General features: G+C 37.3%; 1 protein-coding gene across 2 annotated transcripts in view; it reads left to right on the forward strand.

Annotated features, from left to right (window-relative positions):
• Positions 1 to 23,321, forward strand: part of ATP7A (ATPase copper transporting alpha) — a 127,225-nt gene that overhangs the window by 32,470 nt on the left and 71,434 nt on the right. For both annotated transcript variants that reach the window (XM_086387293.1, XM_086387294.1), the window contains exon 2: positions 19,971 to 20,111. In XM_086387293.1, coding sequence (XP_086243419.1) covers positions 19,992 to 20,111 — 120 coding nt within the window. In that variant the 5' untranslated portion in view covers positions 19,971 to 19,991. The remainder of the gene's footprint in view (positions 1 to 19,970; positions 20,112 to 23,321) is intronic.

Consider the following 23,321-nt stretch of genomic DNA (forward strand, 5'->3'; position numbering starts at 1 on the left):
ATATATAATATAACTATTATTTATAACTAATATAAAAGTTATATATAATATAATTATTATTTATAATTAATATAAAATTATATATGATATAACTATTTTTATAACTAATATAAAATTTATATATAATAGTTTCATATGTTTATTGGAATTTTGGATTTCTTATGTTGTTTTTTCTTTTTTTAATTTTATTTTGAATTAGAGGATAATTACTTTACCAGATTGTGATGGTTTTGCCATATATCAACTTGAATCAGCCATAGGTATACATATGTCCCCTACCTCTTGAACCCCCCTGCCACCTCGCTCCCTGTCCCACCCCTCTAGATTGTCACACAGCAACGACTTTGGATGCCCTGCGTCACACAGCAAACTCCCACTGGCTATATGTTTTACATATGGTATTGTATATGTTTCAGTGCTATTCTCTCCAATCATCCCACCCTTTCCTTCCCCCACTGTGTGTAAAACTCTGTTCTTTATGTCTATGTCTCTTTTGCTGCCCTGCAAGTAGGATCATCAATACTGACCTTCTAGATTCCATATATATGCATTAATATACAATATTTGTCTTTCTCTTTCTGACTTAATTCCCTCTGTATAATAGGCCCTAGCTTCATCCACCTCATTAGAACTGACTCAAGTGCATGCCTTTTTATGTCTGAGTCATATTCCATTGTGTATATATGTACCAAAGCCTCTTTATCCGTTTATCTGTTGACGGACGTCTAGATTGCTTCCATGTCCTAGCTATTGTAAATGGTGCTTCAATGAAAATTGAGGTACGTGTATCTTTTTCAATTATGGTTTCCTGAGGGTATATGCTCAATGGTGGGTTTATTGGGTCATATGGTATATTTATTCCTAATTTTTAAAGGAATCTCCATACTGTTTGTTGTCCATAGAGGCTGTATCAGTTTGCATTACCACCAACAGTGCAAGAGGGTTCCCTTTTCTCCACACTCTCTCCAGCATTTATTGTTTGTAGACTTTTTGATGATAGCCATTCTGACCTGTATGAGATGATATCTTATTGTAGTTTAGATTTGAGTTTCTCTAATATTAAGCAGTGTTGAGCATCTTTTCATGTGTTTATTAGCTATCAGTATGTCTTCTTTGGAGAAATGTCTATTTAGGTCTTCTGCCCACTTTTTTGACTGGGCTGTTTTTCTGGTATTGAGTAGCATGAGCTGCTTGTATATTTTGGAGATTAATTCTTAGTCAGTTGTTTTGTTTGCTATTATTTTCTCCTATTCTGAGGGTTGTCTTTTCACCTTGCCCATAGTTTCCTTAGTTGTGCAAAAGCTTTTGAGTTTAATTAGGTCCCATTTGTTTATTTTTGTTTTGATTTCCATTACTCTCAGAGGTGGGTCATAGAGGATCTCATATATGGAGGCTGGGGAGATATCCAAAGATCTGCAAAGGGTCCCCCTTGAGTCTTCAGTGGGGAACAAATCAATGCATCAATTCAGTGGTTTATGTCAGAGAGTGTTCTGCCTATGTTTTTCTCTAAGAGTTTTATGGTTTCTGGTCTTACATTTAGAAATCAAAGACCACACAAACAGATGGACAGATATACCATGTTCTTGGTTTGGAAGAATCAATATAGTGAAAATGACTGTACTACTGAAAGCAATCTATAGAGTCAATGCAATCCCTATCAGACTACCAATGGTATTCTTCACAGAACTAGAACAAATAATTTCACAATTTGTATCGAAACACCGAAGACCCTGAATCACCAAAGTGGTCTTGGTAAAGAAGAATGGAACGGGAGGAACTGGAGGAATCAACTTTCCTAACTTTAGACTATACTACAAAGCCACAGTCATCAAGACAGTATGGTACTGGCACAAAAACAGAAATATAGTCCAATGGAACAAGATAAACAGCATGGAAATAAATCCATTTACCTTTGGGCATCTTATCTTTGACAAAGGAGGCAAAAATATACAATGGAGAAAAGACAATCTTTTCAACAAGTGGTGCTGGTAAAACTGGTTAACTACATATAATGAAATTAGAACACTTCCTAATACTGTCCACAAAAATAACGTCAAAATGGATTAAAGACCTCAACATAAGACCAGAAACTATAAAACTTATTTTGTTAATTACCTGACATATATTACATATATGGGATTTTTTGAAATATAATTTAGATGTCATAAAATTCACTATAATTTTATATGTGTAATTCTGGTGTTTTTAGTGTATTCACAGACTTGTGCAAACATTACTACTACCTAATTCCAGAACATCACTCCAGAAAGAAACCCCATGCATATATATTTTTGTAATTTGCTTACATGGATATTTTTTCTTTTATTTTTAAAAACCTTTTAAAAATTATTTTTTTAATTGAAGTAGAATTGTGTTGGTTTCTGCCAATCATCAACATGAATCAACACATGGTTTTTTTTTTTTTTTTGCCACATGACATTTTTAAAATTCATAGAAGTTTAAAAATCTTTTCTATCTGCTTTTGGCTGAGGCTTAGAAAGGCCTTCCCACCCCAAATTTTGTTTTTGCTGTTGTTGTTAATTATTATCTACTTTTTTATAGCATTAATTTTTTTTTTACAGTTTAGTCTTTAATTCATTTAGGATTAATTTTGGAATAATATGGAGTCTAAACATGTTTACCTCACATGGTTAGCATGTTATAGCAACACCACTTATTTCTCCATTAATTTGAATATTTTCCTTATTATGTACTAAATTCTTATATATACACACGTCTGTTTCTGGTACTTTCTGTTTTGTTACCAAGAATCTGTCTGTTCTGACATTAGTAGTATTGTACACATGAAACTTATATAATGTTATAAACCAATTTAAAAAATAAAACTTCTAAAAACATTTTAATGTTCCGTAGGGTAATTAGCATTATTATCCTTTTAGTGATGGTTTTTATAAAATTAATGACGTACTTGGAAAGTTTAGTCATACTGAATTGTCATTTTCAACCTCATCAAACCTTTATCATTTATTTTATGGTTTATGTTTTCTTAATCAGTTTTAGCAAATATAAAATAAGTGCTTTTTCAACTTACTGTATCTAGTGTTTAAATACTGTCAGTTGTTTTTCTTTTTCATAGGTATTAATGTTATTTCATTGGTGGTTTGGGGCACAGTTTTGTCTTAGAACTAAAATTAGAAGATGGATTTTTCCTTGCAAAAAGAGCTATAGCATTACAAGTGGACCATGACTTACCTACAGATTATATCTGAGAAGCTTGGAACAGGTGATTGTTTTTATGGGGGAAAAAAGCATTCCAGCTACTAAATAATCTTAGAAACTAAGTTAGATTACTGCACCTAGACCATATTTAACCCATAATGTGATTGAAAAGTAGTTGACACATTTTGATGTCAAATTGTTGAAAACTACTTGCCTCTACTTTTTCTGGGATAAAAATGGCCTTGTCTGAGGCAAGAAGAGTTTCACCCAAAAACATTTTCCTCTAGTCTATTATTGACAAGGCAGCAAATGTTCAGTTCCTGGTAGAAAGGCAGATAGTAACTTGAGGTCTGTTTCTCAGTTTCTGAGTAACTTGTCCCCTCACCTGTGTTCATTGCAGGGTAACTATTTTTTCAAGCATTTTCCTCAATTCCAAAGATGGGAGCATCTTTGTCTGGTTTTATTTTATGCCTTTTGCAGACGTTACCCTATTAAGTTAATTCCTTTGAGGCTATTGTTAGCTCTAGACTCTAGCTTGAATTGGCTGTATGAGCATAGGTAAGTCTGAGTATACTCAGTGAAGCTATGAGCCATGTTGTACAGGGCCACCCAAAATGGACAGATCATAATGGAGAGTTCTGACAAAATGTGATCCACTGGAGGAGGGGATAGCTCTTGAGAGTCCCTTGGACTGCAAGGAGATCAAACCAGTCAATCCTAAAGGAAATCAACCCTGAATATTCATTGGAAGGACTGATGCTGAAGCTCCATTACTTCAGCCACCTGATGTGAAGAGCCTACTCATTGGAAAAGACCCTGATGCTGGGAAAGATTGACAGCAGGAGGGGAAGGGGGCGACAGAGGATGAGATGGTTGGATGACATCATCGATTCAATAATCATGAGTTTGAGTAAACTCCAGGAGATAGTGAAGGACAGGGAAGCCTGGCATGCTATAGTCCATGAGGTTGCAAAGAGTCAGACACGACTTATTGACTGAACAACAACAACAAAGTCTGAGTATTAGCTTCCTTAAAATAAAAGGAGGCTACTACCTTATTTATATTGCAGGATTGTTGTGAAATTATGTATATGAAAGTTTTGTCAACTATGCAATGCTATAGGACTGTGAAATATCTGTAGTTATCCAAAGGATAACACTCTTTTAAGAGGCAGTGATTTGTCTAGGAGTCACAAAAATAGCCAGCAGAGCACATTGCCTTTTCCTAATTTGAATGTTTTGATCTTTTTTGACCTTAACTAATATGTCTGAAGTCCTGACTCCTAATCTTTTGTGCATGTGTGCTAAGTTGCTTTAGTTGTGTCTGATTCTTTGTGACCCTATGGACTGTAGCGTGCCAGGCTCCTCTTTCCATGGGATTCTCCATGCAGAATACTAGAGTGGGTTGCCATTTCCTTCTCCAGGGGTCCTCCTGACCCAGTCATCGAACCCATGTCTCTTACATCTCCTACATTGGCAGGCGGGTTCTTTATCATTAGCGTCAATTTTGGGAATCATCAATTGAGTAGAACAACTATGTTTTGAAACATACATTTGTCTACTCCACCTGTTTCATCTGGAATCTTAGTCTTCTGTTTGTATAATGACAATTGTCTGATGAAAGAGATTAGACACTCGATATTTTGAAAACAAGTTAAGGAGTAAGATGTGTTCATTTTAAATGTTCAAGCAATTTAAACAAGATGTGTTATATAAAATAATAAAGAAGCCAATACTTTCTCCCTTTTGTTTTCAATTTAGAGGTAGTGGATTTTAAATAAAAGCAAATAGGAAAAAACTAAATAAAAAATTTGATTTAGCAATATATACTCTAGAGACAGCTAGTTCAATGTTGTTTGCATAGCTAAAAATTATCAGTTTGCTTGACAAAATAGGGGTATTTTTTATAGCCCTGGTGTAATAGACTGGGTAATTTATGCCTGTTTATATGTTTCAGTTTATTATTAGTCTCACTTATTGAATTATTTCAATTTTGGTAACTTTTCTCTTAATTGCTGCACATTCCCTACATTTTTTCTTCTTTATTTCCCCCTAAAGTGGGCTGTGTTTTTAAAGAATCTTTTTTCCTCCATCTTTATTGAGGTATAATTGACAAATAGAAACTGTTGATATATAAGTTGTACAATTCGATGCTTTGATATACATACACATTGTGATATGATTACTGCAATCAAGCTCATTATCATATACATCACCTCACATAGTTACCGTTTTTTGTTGTTGAGAACAGTTAAAATCTCTTTTTAGCAAATTTCAAATAAACAGTACAGTATTATTAACTGTAGTCATCACGCTGTGTTTTGGATTTCCAGAATTTATTCATCCTGCATCATTTCCCCAACTCCCCAGCTCCTGATAACCACAATTCTAGTCTCTGCTTCTAAGACTCAGACTTCAGATTCCACATGTGAGATCATGCAGTTTTTGTCTTTCTGTGTCTGTCTTATTTCACTTAGCATAATGTCCTCCTGGTTTATTCATTTATTTTCCTTTTAAAAATTCTTATAATGAAATAACTTAGACCTACAAAGAGTATAGGAAACCCTATAACATATGTGTGTATCCTCTTCTTAGCCTAAGAAATTAAACATTACATATGTAGTTGAAGTTTCCCTTTGTGCTCCAATTGCATCCCTTCCCCGCTCCCCAAACTTCTGAGTTTGGAGTTTATTATTCCCATGCATATTTTAATATTTTAACTAACACTACTATATATGAATATATACAAAACCAATATTTGGTATTATTTTACATTTTTAGGCTTTTGTATCCTTCTGAAACTTTTTATTTCCTCAACTATGTTTATGAGATTTTTCCATGTTGCTACTTATAGCCCTAGTTTTCAGTTTCTCAATCTCTGTTTTGTTGCCATTTGTTGCTATTTCTTTGTTGTGAGGCCCTTTCTTGTCCTTTGTAGGAAGTTTAGCGATATCCCAGTAGCACTTTCCCCTCCACTCCCCACCCCAGTTGTGATAACCAAAAATGTCTCCAGACATTGCCGATGTCCCTTTCATGGCAAAATCTCCCTTTTCCCAGTGAGAACCATTATTTTACTTCATTCATTTTAACTACTCTGTCATGCTTCATGATGTATATATCACCACTTATTTTTCCATTTTCCAGTTGATAGGCATTTAGATTATTTCTAAAGTTTTTTTTTTTCTGCAGTGAATATTTTTGTTCATGTTTTCTTACACAATGTGAGATTTTCTGTAGGGTAATAGGCTTAGGAGTGAAAATGTTGAGTTCTAATATATGCATATCTTTAACTCTACCAGATATTGCCAACCATGTTCTATAATAGTTGTATTAATTTACACTCTCACCAGCTGAATAAGGGAGATCCTGTTGCTCCACAGTCTCATTAACACTTTGGTATTGTCAGATTTTGAAATTTTTGTCTACCTGATAGGTGTAAATGATATTCATTGTAGTTTTAATTTGCATTTTCTTGATTACTGTAGTGATCAAAAATTATGCAGGTGGAGCTGTATCCAACAAAATTAACATTACCATATAATTTATTAAGAATCCAGAAACCTTTCTCAAATTATGAGGACTCATTATTTTAGGTGGATTTAAAAATAATGTTTGAGCTTCTTTGATCAGCTTTAAGAAGTGGTTTTGAGCCATCAGACTTCATACATGTCATGCTTGTTTGTACTCAACTTATACAGTTTCTGTTTCCAAACCAGAGATGATGATCTAGTCATAATACTCTTCTTCCTCTTACAAAATGTTATTACTGATAGTGATTACCATCTGTGTTTAGGGAGTGGTTGAAAATACTTTAATAACTAGAAGTTATTTCCCTCAATGTTGTTGGATGCTCTTTTTCTCAGTCACCTCATTACTAATAGTTGCGTGCCAGATTTGTTTCTTTGATATTGACACTGTATGCAATTATTTATATTGTTACTTTGTTTTTTGAGTCATTCTGCTAAATGCAGTGAGAGTTACAAAAGATGTTCTTGACTTTGTATCTATTTTTGAGACATTTAAAATTCAAAAGATGGGCATAGCATATATTTACAAAATCAGTGAGTTGTGTGTTATATATTACATATAAATATATGTACAATATATGAAAAAATAAAATAGTATGTAAGGGATAGAATTCCTCAGGTTTTGAGTGTGAGGCCCACTTTAAATACAGTTTTGGAGAAAAATGCAGGTGAATTATGAAGGCAAGGGAAATATATGTTATTCATAGATGATTTGATATGCTTAAATTAGGATGTAGTGGGAAAAGTGGCTGTATTAATGTAATTTTCATTCATGCTCAGAATTTCTTTGCTCCCTAATACATATTTCCGGGACTTCCCTGGTGGCTCAGACGATTAAGAATCTGCTTGCAATGCAAGAGACTTGGGTTCGATCCCTGGGTCAGGAAGACCTCTTGGAGAAGGAAATGGCTTGACACTCAAGTATTCTTGCCTGGAGAATCCCATGGACAGAGGAGCCTAGTGGGGAAAATTCCACAGGGTTGCAAAGAGTTGGACACGACTAAGTGACTAACGCACACACACACACCCACATACACACATTTCCAGGGTAAATAATCCAGTCACTTTAAAAAGTACTTTGCTGCTTAACTAGTCTCTATCAGTTCCTCTTTGGCCTGGGACATAGCCCAAAATAAAACTGTATTTCAGTTTTACATTCCTAACTAACCAGGTAAACTAGCCTTCATATGCTGAGTATATTGTATTCCAAAAGTTTGTTACCAATTCTGTTTTTTGAACTTGACAGTTGCTTATAAAACAATTGAGTCAGTTTTGGTAATGTACCTGGATGAGCCCTGAAAAGCTCTATTTTGACCCATAACATATCTGAGCCATATAGGTACTAAGTGTGAATGTTTTGACCTAGAGGCAGGCAGCCATGTGCTACAAGAGGAAGTGTACTCTTTTTGAAGGATAAGACTAATGGTAGGCAAAATTTTGATAAAATCTGTTTGTTTTAGACATTATTCTACTTACCTTTTCATATATATTAGTGCTTCCCAGTGACCCTCTCCCTAGTGGTAGCCCTAATGCCTTCATGCTTGCCTTAAGTACCTCACCTTGGACTTTTAACCTGGGCCTACGAATTCCCTATATCCCAAGAATTCTTTGTTCACAATTACCTGCCTTTCCTGTTCCATTTGGGCTTCTGTTCTATTGTAGTAATTGATCTTACCTAGTTTTTAGGAGATGTAATTCCAGCTGTCAGTATCTTAAACTCTCAAAGAGGAGTTTATATTTTAGAAAGAGGATACAATGTCTCAGACAGCTGACCTAGGTTCTTCAAAAAGTTACTTACCAGGAAAGAGATATGGGAGAGAGGCTGTTCTAGATTAAATGAGACAAAAGAGATACATCCAAATGCAGAGTGTGAACTTTGTCTGGATCCTGATTTGGAAAAATATAAAAGCTGTAAAGAAAGCTGAGCACGGAAGAATTGATGCTTTTGAACTGTGGTGTTGGAGAAGACTCTTGAGAGTCCCTTGGACTGCAAGGAGATCCAACCAGTCCATCCTAAAGGAGATCAGCCCTGGGTATTCATTGGAAGGACTGATGTTGAAGCTGAAACTCCAATATTTTGGCCACCTGATGCAAAGAGCTGACTCATTGCAAAAGACCCTGATGCTCGGAAAGATTGAGAGCAGGAGGAGAAGGGGACGACAGAGGATGAGATGGTTGGATGGCATCATGGACTCAATGGACATGGATTTGGGTAGACTCCAGGAGTTGGTGATGGACAGGGAGGCCTGGTGTGCTGCAGTTCATGGGGTCACAAGGAGTCAGACATGACTGAGCAACTGAACTGAACTAAATGGATGTTCTTGGGACATTTGGGACAGTTTAAATAGAAAATTTGTATTAAAGGATGTACAACGATTTATTTTCTTTTTATTTATTTAATATAAATTTATTTATTTTAATTGAAGGTTAATTACTTTACAATATTGTACTGGTTTTACCATACATCAACATGAAAACGCCACGGGTATACACATGTTCCCCATCCTGAAACCCCCTCCCACCTCCCTCCCTGTACCATCATCCCTCTGGGTCATCCCAGTGCACCAGCCCCAAGCATCCAGTATCATGCATTGAACCTGGACTGGCGATTCATTTCATATATGATATTACACATGTTTCAGTGCCATTCTCCCAAATCATCCCACCCTCTCCCTCTCCCACAGAGTCCAAAAGACATTTCTATGCATCTGTGTCTCTTTTGCTGTCTCGCATACAAGGTTATCGTTACCATCTTTCTAAATTCCATATATATGAGTTAGTATACTGTATTGGTGTTTTTCTTTCTGGCTTACTTCACCCTGTATAATAGGCTCCAGTTTCATCCACCTCATTAGAACTGATTCAAATGTATTCTTTTTAATGGCTGAGAATCACTACAGATGGTGACTGCAGCCATGAAATTAAAAGATGCATATTCCTTGGAAGGAAAGATATGACCAACCTAGATAGCATATTCAAAAGCAGAGACACTACTTTGCCAACAAAGGTCCGGCTAGTCAAGACTATGGTTTTTTCTGTGGTCATGTATGGATGTGAGAGTTGGACTGTGAAGAAGGCTGAGCGCCGAAGAATTGATGCTTTTGAACTGTGGTGTTGGAGAAGACTCTTGAGAGTCCCTTGGACTGCAAGGAGATCCAGCCAGTCCATTCTGAAGGAGCTCAGCCCTGGGATTTCTTTGGAAGGAATGATGCTAAAGCTGAAACTCCAGTACTTTGGCCACCTCATGCAAAGAGTTGACTCATTGGAAAAGACTCTGATGCTGGGAGGGATTGGGGGCAGGAGGAGAAGGGGACGACAGAGGATGAGATGGCTGGATGGCATCACTGACTCGATGGACGTGAGTCTGAGTGAACTCCGGGAGTTGGTGATGGATAGGGAGGCCTGGCGTGCTGTGATTCATGGGGTCTGAAAGAGTCAGACACGACTGAGCGACTGATCTGATCTGATCTGATCTGATTTTCTCATTATTAGTGTATAGGAATGCAAGGGATTTCTGTGTGTTGATTTTATATCCTTCAACTTTACTATATTCATTGATTAGTTCTAGTAATTTTCTGGTGGGATCTTTAGGGTTTTCTATGTAGAGGATCATGTCATCTGCAAACAATGAGAGTTTTACTTCTTTTCCAATTTGGATTCCTTTTATTTCTTTTTCTGCTCTGATTGCTGTGGCCAATACTTCCAAAACTCTGTTTAATAGTAGTGGTGAGAGTGGGCACCCTTGTCTTATTCCTGACTTTAGGGGAAATGCTTTCAGTTTTTCACCATTGAGGATAATGTTTACTGTGGGTTTGTCATATATAGCTTTTATAATGTTGAGGAATGTTCCTTCTATTCCTGCTTTCTGGAGAGTTTTTATCATAAATGGATGTTGAATTTTGTCAAAGGCTTTCTCTGCATCTATTGAAATGATCATATGGCTTTTATTTTTCAATTTGTTAATGTGGTGTATTACAGTGATTGATTTGCGGATATTGAAGAATCCTTGCATCCCTGGGATAAAGCCTACTTGGTCATGGTGTATGATCTTTTTAATGTGTTGTTGGATTCTGATTGCTAGAATTTTGTTAAGGATTTTTGCATCTATGTTCCTCAGTGATATTGGCCTGTACTTTTCTTTTTTTGTGGCATCTTTGTCAGGTTTTTGTATTAGGGTGGTGGTGGCCTCATAGAATGAGTTTGGAAGTTTACCTTCCTCTGCAATTTTCTGGAAGAGTTTGAGTAGAATAGGTGTTAGCTGTTCTCTAAATTTTTGGTAGAATTCAGCTGTGAAGCGATCTGGACCTGGGCTTTTGTTTGCTGGAAGATTTCTGATTACGCTTTCAATTTCCGTGCTTGTGGTGGGTCTGTTAAGATTTTCTATTTCTTCCTGGTTCAGTTTTGGAAGGTTGTACTTTTCTAAGAATTTGTCCATTTCTTCCATGTTGTCCATTTTATTGGCATATAATTGCTGATAGTAGTCTCTTATGATCCTTTGTATTTCTGTGTTGTCTGTTGTGATCTCTCCATTTTCATTTCTAATTTTATTGATTTGATTTTTCTCCCTTTGTTTCTTGATGAATCTGGCTAATGGTTTGTCAATTTTATTTATCCTTTTGAAGAACCAGCTTTTGGCTTTGTTGATTTTTGCTATGATCTCTTTTGTTTCTTTTGCATTTATTTCGGCCCTAATTTTTAAGATTTCTTTCCTTCTGCTAACCCTGGGGTTCTTCATTTCTTCCTTTTCTAGTTGCTTTAGGTGTAGAGTTAGGTTATTTATTTGACTTTTTTCTTGTTTCTTTAGGTATGCCTGTATTGCTATGAACCTTCCCCTTAGAACTGCTTTTACAGTGTCCCACAGGTTTAGGGTTGTTGTGTTTTCATTTTCATTCGTTTCTATGCATATTTTGATTTCTTTTTTTATTTCTTCTGTGATTTGTTAGTTATTCAGCAGAGTGTTGTTCAGTCTCCATATGTTGGAATTTTAAGTAGTTTTTCTCCTGTAATTGAGATCTAATCTTACTGCATTGTGGTCAGAAAAGATGCTTGGAATGATTTCAATTTTTTTGAGTTTACCAAGGCTAGATTTATGGTGCAGGATGTGACCTATCCCGGAGAAGTTTCCATGTGCGCTTGAAAAAAAGGTGAAATTCATTGTTTTGGGGTGAAATGTCCTATAGATATAAATTAGGTCTAACTGGTCTGTTGTATCATTTAAAGTTTGTGTTTCCTTGTTAATTTTCTGTTTAGTTGATCTATCCATAGGTGTGAGTGGGGTATTAAAGTCTCCCACTAGTATTGTGTTATTGTTAATTTCCCCTTTCATACTTGTTAGCATTTGTCTTATATATTGTGGTGCTCCTATGTTGGGTGCATATATATTTATGATTGTTATATCTTCTTCTTGGATTGATCCTTTGATCATTATGTAGTGTCCTTCTTTGTCTCTTTTCACAGCCTTTGTTTTAAAGTATATTTTATCTGATATGAGTATTGCTACTCCTGCTTTCTTTTGGTCTCTATTTGCGTGGTATATCTTTTTCCAGCCCTTGACTTTCAGTCTGTATGTGTCCCCTGTTTTGAGGTGGGTCTCTTGTAGACAACATATATAGGGGTCTTGTTTTTGTATCCATTCAGCCAGTCTTTGTCTTTTGGTTGGGGCATTCAACCCATTTACTTTTAAGGTAATTATTGATAAGTATGATCCCGTTGCCATTTACTTTATTGTTTTGGGTTCGAGTTTATACACCCTTGTTGTGTTTCCTGTCTAGATAATATCCTTTCGCATTTGTTAGAGAGCTGGTTTGGTGGTGCTGAATTCTCTCAGTTTTTGCTTGTCTGTAAAGCTTTTGATTTCTCCTTCATATTTGAATGAGATCCTTGCGGTACAGTAATCTGGGCTGTAGGTTATTTTCTTTCATCACTTTAAATATGTCCTGTCATTGTCTTCTGGCCTGAAGAGTTTCTATTGAAAGATCAGCTGTTATCCTTATGGGAATCCCCTTGTGTGTTATTTGTTTTTCCCTTGCTTCTTCTATATTTGTTCTTTGTGTTTGATCTTTGTTAATTTGATTAATATGTGTTTTGGGGTGTTTCGCATTGGATTTATCCTGTTTGGGACTCTCTGGGTTTCTTGGACTTGGATGATTATTTCCTTCCCCATTTTAGGGAAGTTTTCAACTATTATCTCCTCAAGTATTTTCTCATGGTCTTTCTTTTTGTCTTCTTCTTCTGGGACTCCTATGATTCGAATGTTGGGGCATTTAACATGGTCCTGGAGGTCTCTGAGATTGTCCTCATTTCTTTTAATTCATTTTTTTTTCCTCTCTGATTCATTTATTTCTACTATTCTGTCTTCTACTTCACTAATCCTATCCTCTGCCTCCGTTATTGTACTATTTGTTCCCTCCAGAGTGTTTTTGATCTCATTTATTGCTTTATTCATTATATACTGACTCTTTTTTATTTCTTCTGGGTCCTTGTTAAACCTTTCTTGCATCTTCTCAATCCTTGGCTCCAGGCTATTTATCTGTGATTCCATTTTGATTTCAAGATTTTGGATCATTTTCACTATCATTATTCAGAATTCTTTGTCAGGTAGATTCCCTATCTCTTCCTCTTTTGTTCGGTTTGGTGGGCATTTATCCTGTTCCTTTACCTGCTGGGTATTCATCTGTCTCTTCATCCTGTTTATATTGCCGTGTTTGGGGTGGCCTTTCTGTATTCTGGCAGTTTGTGGAGTTCACTTTATGTGGAGTTTCCTTGCTGTGGGTGGGGTTGTACGGATGGCTTGTCAAGGTTTCCTGGTTAGGGAAGCTTGTGTCAGTGTTCTGGTGGGTGGAGCTGGATTTCTTGTCTCTGGAGTGCAATGAAGTGTCCAGTAATGAGTTATGAGATGTCAGTGGGTTTGGAGTGACTTTGGGCAGCCTGTATATTGAAGCTCAGAGCTGTGTTCCTGTATTGCTGGAGAATTTGCGTGGTATGTCTTGCTCTGGAACTTCTTGGCCCTTGTGTGCTGCTTGGTTTCAGTGTAGGTATGGAGGCGTTTGATGAGTTCCTGTCGATTAGTGTTCCCCGGAGTCAGGAGTTCTCTGGTGTTCTCAGGATTTGGACTTAAGCCTCCTGCTTCTGGTTTTCAGTCTTATTCTTACAGTAGCCTTAAGACTTCTCCATCTATACAGCACCGTTGATAAAACATCTAGGTTAAAGATGAAAAGTTTCTTTACAGTGAGGGACACCCAGAGAGGTTCACAGAGTTACATGGAGAAGAGAAGAGGGAGGAGGGAGTTAGAGATGACCCGAATGAGATGAGGTGGAATCAAAAGAGGAGAGAGCAAGCTAGCCAGTAATAACTTCCTTATGTGTGCTCCATAGTCTGGACTGCTCAGAGATGTTCAAGGAGTTATACAGAGAAGAGAAGAGGGAGGAAGGAGACAGAGGTGGCCAGGAGGATAAATGGGGGAATCAAAAGGAGAGAGACAGATCCAGTCAGTAATTAGTTCCCTAAGTGTTCTCCACTGTCTGGAACACACAAAGAGATTCACAGAGTTGGGTAGAGAAGAGAAGAGGGAGGGAGGAGATAGAGGTGACCTGGTGGAGAAAAAGGAGAGTCCAAAGGGGAGAGAGCAGCCAAGCCAGTAATCTCACTCCCATGTAAAAATGGGTATTGAAGATTGGGTTCTTAAAGGTACAAGATTGATAACAAATACCAAAAAGCAAAGATTAAAAATCTAGAGAAGAAGTTGGATTTTCAAAAATACAATGTTAAAGAAGAGAAAAAAAGAAAAACAAAGTCACAAAAGTTATAAAATATATAATTATTAAATAGTGTCTCTTTTTTTTTTGCAAAGTAATAGTAGGTTATAAAAATGAAAATTAGAGTAATAGAGGACTTAAAATTTTTTTAAAAATTTAAAAAAATGATAGTAAAAATATATCTAGGACTTTCTCTGGTGTGGTTGTGGGCAGTGTTGGGTCAGTTCATTTTCAGCTAGTTCCTTGGTCTGGCTTATATTTCTCAAGATCTATAGGCCCCCCCCATGTAGTCAGTACTAACTTCAGGGTTTTGATCTGTTGCACTTGTCACTTCCAAGACGGTTCCCTCTGTTTTAGCTTCTTTTGTTTGCTGGTCTCTTCAGTGTCTGATTTCCGCCCTGACACAAGGGGACGGTGGTGGACACTTTTTTAGGCTCACTTGTTCATTTGCTGTGGGGAGGGAGGGACACTGCAAACAAATAACACTGGCGTGTGCTCGCAGTGTCTCAGCCACACTGGGCCTGTTCCCGCCCACGCTGCTCAGGCTCTAGGTTGCTCCACCGGGAACCGTCCGAGGCCACCTGGGCTGCATGCACCTCCCAGGTCTAAGCTGCTCAGGTTCAGGTACTCGGGTAGTCCTCAGAGGCACAGACTCGGTTGGGCCTGCATTTTGTGGCCTTCCCAGGTCTGAGCTGCTCAGGTGATGAGATGTTTGGCGAGCGCGGTTGCTGCGACTTATCTCCTCCCCTGTCCCTGCCACTCGGTTTTCTGGGTGTGCAACCAATGCACCTTTTCAGGTGGATGTTGACCATCCAGAACCTCAAGAAGTCTTGTTTAGCAAAGAAGCCTGCTTGCAGTGTGGTAGATAATGCCTCTCTGGGGCTGTGATTGCCCCCTTCCGGCTCTGGCTGCCTGTCACTGGAGGGGGATGGTCTGCAGTCGGCTGTCTTTGTTCAGTCTTTTGTTCTGTGAGGGTACCTGACGGTGTCTCAGGTTAGGGCTTTTCGCGTGGTAGCTATCCCACAGTCTGGTTTGCTAGCCCAAGTTAGTTCTTTCAGATTGGCCTTGGGGCATTCAGGCCCAGTCCTTACTCTAAGCAATGCAGACCGTGCCTCCCTGCCCAGCCCCCACTTGCTAGTGGCGGGTGCAGGCATCTCCGCTGCGAGTTACCTATGGGCACGTAATCTGTGGGTTTTAATTAATTATTTATTTTTCCTCCCAGTTATGTTGCCCTCTGAGGTTCCAAGGCTCACCACAGACTCGGCAGTGAGAGTGTTTCCTGGTGTTTGTTAACTTCTCTCTTTTTAAGACTCCCTTCCTGGAACGAAGCTCCATCCCTACCTCTTTTGTCTCTCTTTTTGCTTTTTATATTTTTTCCTACCTCCTTTTGAAGACAATGGACTGCTTTTCTGGGTGCCTGATGTCCTCTGCCGGCATTCAGAAGTTGTTTTGTGGAATTTACTCAGCGTTTAAATGTTCTTTTGATGAATTCGTTGGGGAGAAAGTGGTCTCACTGTCCTATTCCTCTGCCATCTTAGGACTGCCTCCGATTAATTTTCTTAGCTGTGGTCATAGTATTGTGGTTATGCAGCAGTCCTTAATTCTTTGGAAATGTGTGCTGAAGTATTATGATCTCTAAAGCTTAGATTAGAAAAATAAAGCAAATACAGCAAAATGTTAGCAGTTGTTGAATTCACGTGGAGGATATACAGATAGATGTTCATTGTACTATTTCAGGTGTTATGCGTAGTTGAAATTTTTCATAATAAAGATTTGGAAAACAGGAAAGCTATTCATTAATACAATAATATTTAAATTGTAAATTTCATGCAATGGAGAATTCAGACAGCATGAAGAACTTCTTGAGCTGGAGTAGCTAGTTCTAGATCCTCTAAATTTCTACTGTTGTTTAGTCACTAAGTTGTGTCCAACTCTTTTGTGACGTCGTGGACTGTAACTCGCCAGACTCCTCTGTCCATGGGCTTTCCCAGGTAAGAATATTGTAGTGTGTTGCCATTTCCTTCTTCAGGGCATCTTCATGACCCAGGGATTAAACCCACTTCTCCCACTTTGGCAGGCGGATTCTTTATCACTGAGCCACCAGGGAAGCCCTCATTTCTACTGCTTCTTCCCTATTCCACTTACCATTCATTCAAAGATTCAGATTTTGTCCTATTGACAGCAGCTGCTCAAGCTAGAGGAAGGACGATGAAGTTTCTCAGGGTGATGACAGCTTATTTTTACATATAGATTATAAGTCATAGATTACCAGAATGTGAGTATCACTGGTAGTGTGGTTCATTAGAGATTGTTGTTGTTGTTTTTTTTTTTTTACTTTGAATAAAGGCTGTTTCAAGTAATTAAAAACAAAGTTAGATAAACTGTATTCTTTTATATTGAATGGATATTATAATCTATGTAAAAATTGATAATACTAACTGCATAAGAAGAATTAGTGGACATAACTGAATTGTTAAGTGTTGCATTTGGAATAACTGTGGCTCTAACTTTAAATAACAAAAATAGGCTATTTCAGATCAAATCACACTATAAAGTACAGTTCCATAATTAGTGCTAGTTGAAATTAAGACTGAGAAAGATGCAGCTAGTGTTGAATTTTTCTTTCAGCTTTGTGAAAATTTTTACATTTAAAAAATGGATATGGAAAACAGTATAGATGTTCTAAAAAATTAATAAGCAGAATTATCATATGATCTACTAACTCCTGGGTATTTATCAAAGGGAAATGAAATCATTATCTCAAAGATAGTTGCACCCCCATATTCATTGCAGCATTATTTGCAACAGTCAACACGTCAAAACAACCAATGCCCGTCTGTGGATGAATAGATAAAGAAAATGTGATATACATATACATATTATTCAGCCATAAAACTGAAGAAAATCCTACCACTTGTGATAACATGGATGGACCTTGAGGGCATTATGCTAAGTGAAATAAGTCAGTCAGAGAAAGACAAATATTGTATGAACTCACTTATATGTGGAATCTGAAAAAACCTGAACTCATAGACACAGAGAACAGATTGATGGGTTGGTTACCAGAGGTAGGGGGTAGGGAGTGGGCGAAATGGATGAAGGTGGTTAAAAGATGTAAACTCCTAGCTATAAGATAAATAAGTCCTGAGGATAAAATGTACAGCATGGTGACTATAGTTAGCAATATTCTATTGTATTTTTGAAGGTCACTAAGACAGTAGATGGAGAAGGCAGTGGCACCCCACTCCAGTACTCTTGCCTGGAAAATCCCATGGGTGGAGGAGCCTGGTAGGCTGCAGTTCATGGGGTCGCTAAGAGTCGGACGCGACTGAGCGACTTCACTTTCACTTTTCACTTTCATGCATTGGAGAAGGAAATGGCACCCCAGTCCAGTATTCTTGCCTGGAGAATCCCTTGGATGGGGGAGCCTGGTGGGCTGCCATCTATGGGGTCGCACAGAGTTGGACACAACTGAAGCAACTTAGCAGCAAGACAGTAGACCTTAAAAGTTCTCATCACAAGAAAAAATTGTAACTATGTGTGGTGATGGATGTTAACTTTTGGTGGTACTTTTGCAGTATATACACGTATCAAATCATTGTATTGTACACTTAAAACTAATATGTTATATATCAATTATATCAATAAAATGGAAATTTCATGTGATTCAAACTAATTATCAATGGGAAAAAAAAGACTCCTGCCTTCATAGAATTTTCATTTTAATGAGGAGTTTATTACAGTATAACATATTATTCCAAAATTTAGTGGCTTAAAAAAACCAACAATTATTATCTCACAGTTTCTGTGGGTCATGAATTTGGGAGTGGTATAGATGGGTGGTTCTGGCCCACGATCTCTCATGAGGTTGTAAGTCTGTATGTCAGCTGAGGCTGCAGGCATCTAAAGACATAACTGAGTCTGAAGAATCAGCATCCAAGACAGTTCACTCACCTGTTTATTGGCAGGGGGCCTTATGTCTTTGCTGGTTATTGATTGTAGGCCTCAATTTCTCACCATGTCAGCCTCTCCATAATGCTGCTTGAGTGTCCTCATGACATAGCAGGTGGCTTCCCCTAGATGGGGTGATTGAAGAGAGAGGACAAGGAGCAAGCCACAATGACTTTTTCCCCCAACTGCAGTGCCTTTTATCTTGGAAATCATACATTGTCACTTCCACTAGTGATTTGGAAGCAAGTCACTGAATTGAGGCCACATGCGATTTGATCTCTTGATCAAATTTGATATCTTGAACAAAGGAGTTGTTAAATTTGATCTCTTGAATGAAGGAGTGACAAAGAATTCATGAACACATTTTAAAACAACAACAGGAAGACAGATAATAAGCAATAACCATAGCAAGTAAATTAATGGAGCTTATTAGAAGGTTTTAAGTTCTATGAAAATAAGAAAAAAAGAGGGCAGAAATAAGGGGAATTAAAGTATGTGTGTGTGTGGAAGGGATGTAGGTTGCAATTTTCAACAAGGTGGTCAGTGTAAGACTCGTTAGGAAGATTAGATTTGAGTAAACACTTGAAAGAGATGAAGAAGTTAGCTAAGCAGATATCTAAGAGAAGAAAGCACTAAATCAAAGGAATAGGTGACCTAAAAGTGCTGGGATGGGAGTAAAATGAGGCGAGAGAAAAGAATGCTAACCGTAGTATATTAGTAGTGTATTTTCAGTTGGGCAGGTGGGAATGTTGAAGGATTCTTTTTTCTTTTTCTTTTAACTTAAAGTTTTTTTTTTTAAGTTTTTATTCTATATTAGAGCATACTTGATTAGCAATTTTGTGTTAGTTTCAGGTATATAGCTAAGTGATTGAGTTATACATATACATGTATGTATTCTTTTTTCAAATTCTTTTCCCGTTTAGGTTATTACAGACGCTCCCTGTGCTATACAGTAGGTCCCTATTGGTTATCTATTTTAAATATAGTAGTGTATATGTTGGAGAAGGAAATGGCAACCCACTCCAGTGTTCTTGCCTGGAGAATCCCAGAGACGGGGGAGCCTGATGGGCTGCCGTCTATGGCTTTGCACAGAGTCGGACATGACTGAAGTGACTTAGCAGCTTAGCAGTGTATATGTGACAGTCCCAAATTCCCAATCTATCCCTGCTTCCCACCTTCCCCCCCAAAACCATAAGTTCCTTTTCTAAGTCTGTGAGTCTGCTTCTGGCTTTGTAAATAAGTTCATTTGTATCATTTTTGTAGATGCCACATATAAATTATATCATATGATATTTGTCTTTCTCTGTCTGACTTATTTCACTTTGTATGATAATCTCTAGGTCCATCCATGTTGCAAATGGCATGGTTCATTCTTTTTTATGGCCAAGTAATATTCCACTGTATGTACCACATCTTTATCCATTCATCTTTTGGTGAATATTTAGGTTGTTTCCATGTCTTGGCTATTGTAAACAGCACTGCAATGAACACTGGGGTACATGTAAGAGGAAGGGTTATTTCCATGGCTGATATTAATAAGTTTATTGTTTCTAATAGGAATGTAAAGAAGAAATCAAAATGGATCTGAGTATGAGTGTGAATTCTGTCACCATCTCTGTTGAGGGAATGACATGTAGTTCCTGTGTTTGGACCATTGAACAGCAGATTGGAAAACTGAATGGTGTACATCATATTAAAGTAAGTTACTCCTTGGAAATCAGTGCTGTTGACTGGAATTCTTCTGGGAAATTATACTTCTAACACTGAAATAGATGCAGAAACACTAACATGTATGACATAAAGACGGTCATACTTCAAACCGTGAAGCTGAGTAAGTTTTCTTTGGCCCATTAACTTATTTCCTTGTTAAAGGCAATAATAAATTATATATTTTTAAAATTTAAAAACATCTGAAGATTGAGTCTTGATGTTATGGTTGTATCAGTTTATATTTTATAAGTATAGGTGCTGACATGAGTTTGAACAAACTCTATACTGGTGTGCAAAGAGTCAGACAAGACTTATCGACTGAACAACAACAACAGTATTTTTTATTACTGTTGATGTCATATTAAACTAAAATACATGTTCTCAAAGGAAGGATCATGGGGTTTCTTTCTCTTTTATATCATGACAGTTAGTATGTTTAGTAATAATGTAGTCTTCCTTAAGAACATGCATACAAAGTGTAACTCATTTTCTAAACATTTCACTTTAGTTTTTAATTGCAAAACTAAAATAGACTTTTGTTAGACAATCTTAACAAATTCCTGCTGTAATTCATCTCAGAGTCCTACTTAGTGAAAAAGAGTGATTTATCATATATTATAGTTTCTTTGTGCTGCTGCTGCTAAGTTGCTTCAGTCATGTCCGACTCTGTGCGACCCCGTAGACAGCAGCCCACCAGGCTCCCCTGTCCCTGGGATTCTTCAGGCAAGAACACTGGAGTGGGTTGCCATTTCCTTCTCCAATGCATGAAAGTGAAAAATGAAAGTGAAGTCGCTCAGTCATGTCCGACTCTTCGTGACCCCATAGCTTTTCTTACTTATGTATAATAATTATAATAACAATTCATGTTCACTACAGAGAAACCAGAGAAGGCGATGGGACCCCACTCCAGTACTCTTGCCTGGAAAATCCCATGGATGGAGGAGCCTGGTAGGCTGCAGTCCATGGGGTCACTAGGAGTCAGGCACAACTGAAACAAGTTAGCAGCAGCAGCAGTAGCAAGCTTTGTTTAACACCTTTTAAACACAAAAGCCAAAAGTAGCAAAGTCAGCGCAGGACTACCCCAAAGGAAACAAAATGATACCATGCCCCCTATATCCTGTAAAAAATGTCTTTTAATGTTTCCTGTGCTCGTTTTTTTTTTTTGACATAGACATAGTGTGTTAAAGCTGCAAGTGGTCTTAGATATGACTTAAGTAGTCTAACCCCCTCATTTTACACATGGACAGACTGAAGCCCAGATAAGGAAGTGATTTGTGCTAAATTACACAGCTACCTAATACCAGATAAAACTAGAACTCAAGTTCCATGATTCCTGGGCCAGAATGTTTTCTGGTCATACAGTGTTTACAGATGCATTTTAATTTGCATATGGTTCTCAAACTTGTGATCTCCAATTTATTCTGTCACATAACTTCCAAAAAAAAAAAGCCTGGTATTTTCATCATCAACTTGCTTCCTACCACAAAATTGCTGTTTTAGCTCTGTGTCACTATTCTCTATATAAATTCTTCTCAGAATAATTCTAATATTCTTGGCATGAGATACCTTGAATTATATTTTATGTGTCACTGTCTTTTTAATTTTTCTATTTCCATGTTCATAAAGGTGTCTTTGATGTTAAAGCCTTTGGAGTTAAAAATATGTTTTGATGAAGTCCAACTTTCTCAGTTTCAGCACTGTTGACATTTTGGGCCGGATAACTCTTTGTCTTAGGAGAGTGCTTTGAAGGATGTTTAGCAACATCCCTGGCCTCTAACCATGAGATGCCAGTAGCCTCTCCTTCCACTTGTGACAACCAAAAATGTCTCCAGACATTGCCACTGTTCCCTAGGGATGAAATTGCCCTTGGTTGAAGATCACTCCTGTAGTCCCTTCTCAGAGAACCTCTGTTATATACCTTTTGGCTCTTTAGTTATTGTTTGATGATGGTAAATTGATTTTCAAACAGGCTCATGTGCCCCTTTCTCTTCATATTAGCTTCTTATGGTTCTTTTTTGCCAGTGACGGGTATAGTGAACAGTGTTTCTCAAACCACAGCATGAGAATCACCTGTAAGGCTTGTAAAACATAGATTGCTTTAAAACATAAAACACCCAGAGTTTCTGTTTTAGTAGTAGATCTGAATGGGGCCTAAGAACTTAACTATATCTGTGGTTCTGGGACCACAGTTTAAGAACCATTGTATTGCATGAGTTATACTTACACTAAAGATTATTTGTCATTTGTTTGAAATTTAATTTAACTGGGTCTGTCCTATATTTTCATTTACTAAATCTAGTTGGTAACCTACTTTGAAATCATTCTCCTTTACTTTTAGACCCTCATAAGCACTGATTTATTTATTGTTCCTATAGCTTTAATTTTTAAAAACTACCATATAAATGGAATCATATAATATATAGTCTTTTGAGCCTGGCATCTTTCATTTAACATTGTGCATCTGAGATTCATCCATGTTGTTGCATGTATCACTGGCTCTTTCCTTTTTGTTTCTGAGACATTATTCTCTTGTGTGGATTGTACCAAAGTTTGTTTACCCATTCATCTATTGAGAGACATTGCATTGTTTTCACTTTCTTTTGTGATTATGAAAAATCCTCTGAATGTTCACATCCAAATCTTTGTGTGGACATAAGTTTTAATTTCTCTTAGGCAGATTCCTAGGATTGGATTTGTTCTATCATGTGGTAAGTGTATGTTCAACTTTTTGAGACACTGGCAAATGATTTACCATAGTGGCTATACTATTTTATGTTCCCACCACCAATGTTTGAGGATTCCACTTTTCTCACATTCTCTACAACACTTTGTATTACCAGTCCTTTTAGTTTCAGACATTCTCGTGGGTATGTAGTGGTATCTCAGTTCTCATTCTCTTAATGGATAATGATATTGAGTATCTTTTTTTGTGCTTCTTAGGCATTTGTATACCTTGTATACCTTCTCTGTGAAATGTCTGTCTCTGTGAAATTTTTAGCTGCATGTTTTGTTATTGTTCAATTTTGATTGTTTTCTATATATTCTGAATATGTCTTCTCTTAGATATGTGTCTTCCAATTTTTTCCCCAGTCCGTGGGTTGACTTTTTAATCTTTTAAAAGTGTCTTTCCCAGAGCAGCAGTTTTTACTTTTGTTGAATTCCAATTTATCCACTTTTTTTATGGAGCATGCTTTTGGT

Source organism: Bos grunniens, chromosome X (assembly GCF_055505025.1).
Source record: "Bos grunniens cultivar Pamir isolate PY7600 chromosome X, Bosgru_T2T1.0, whole genome shotgun sequence".
Taxonomy (NCBI): Eukaryota; Metazoa; Chordata; class Mammalia; order Artiodactyla; family Bovidae; genus Bos; species Bos grunniens.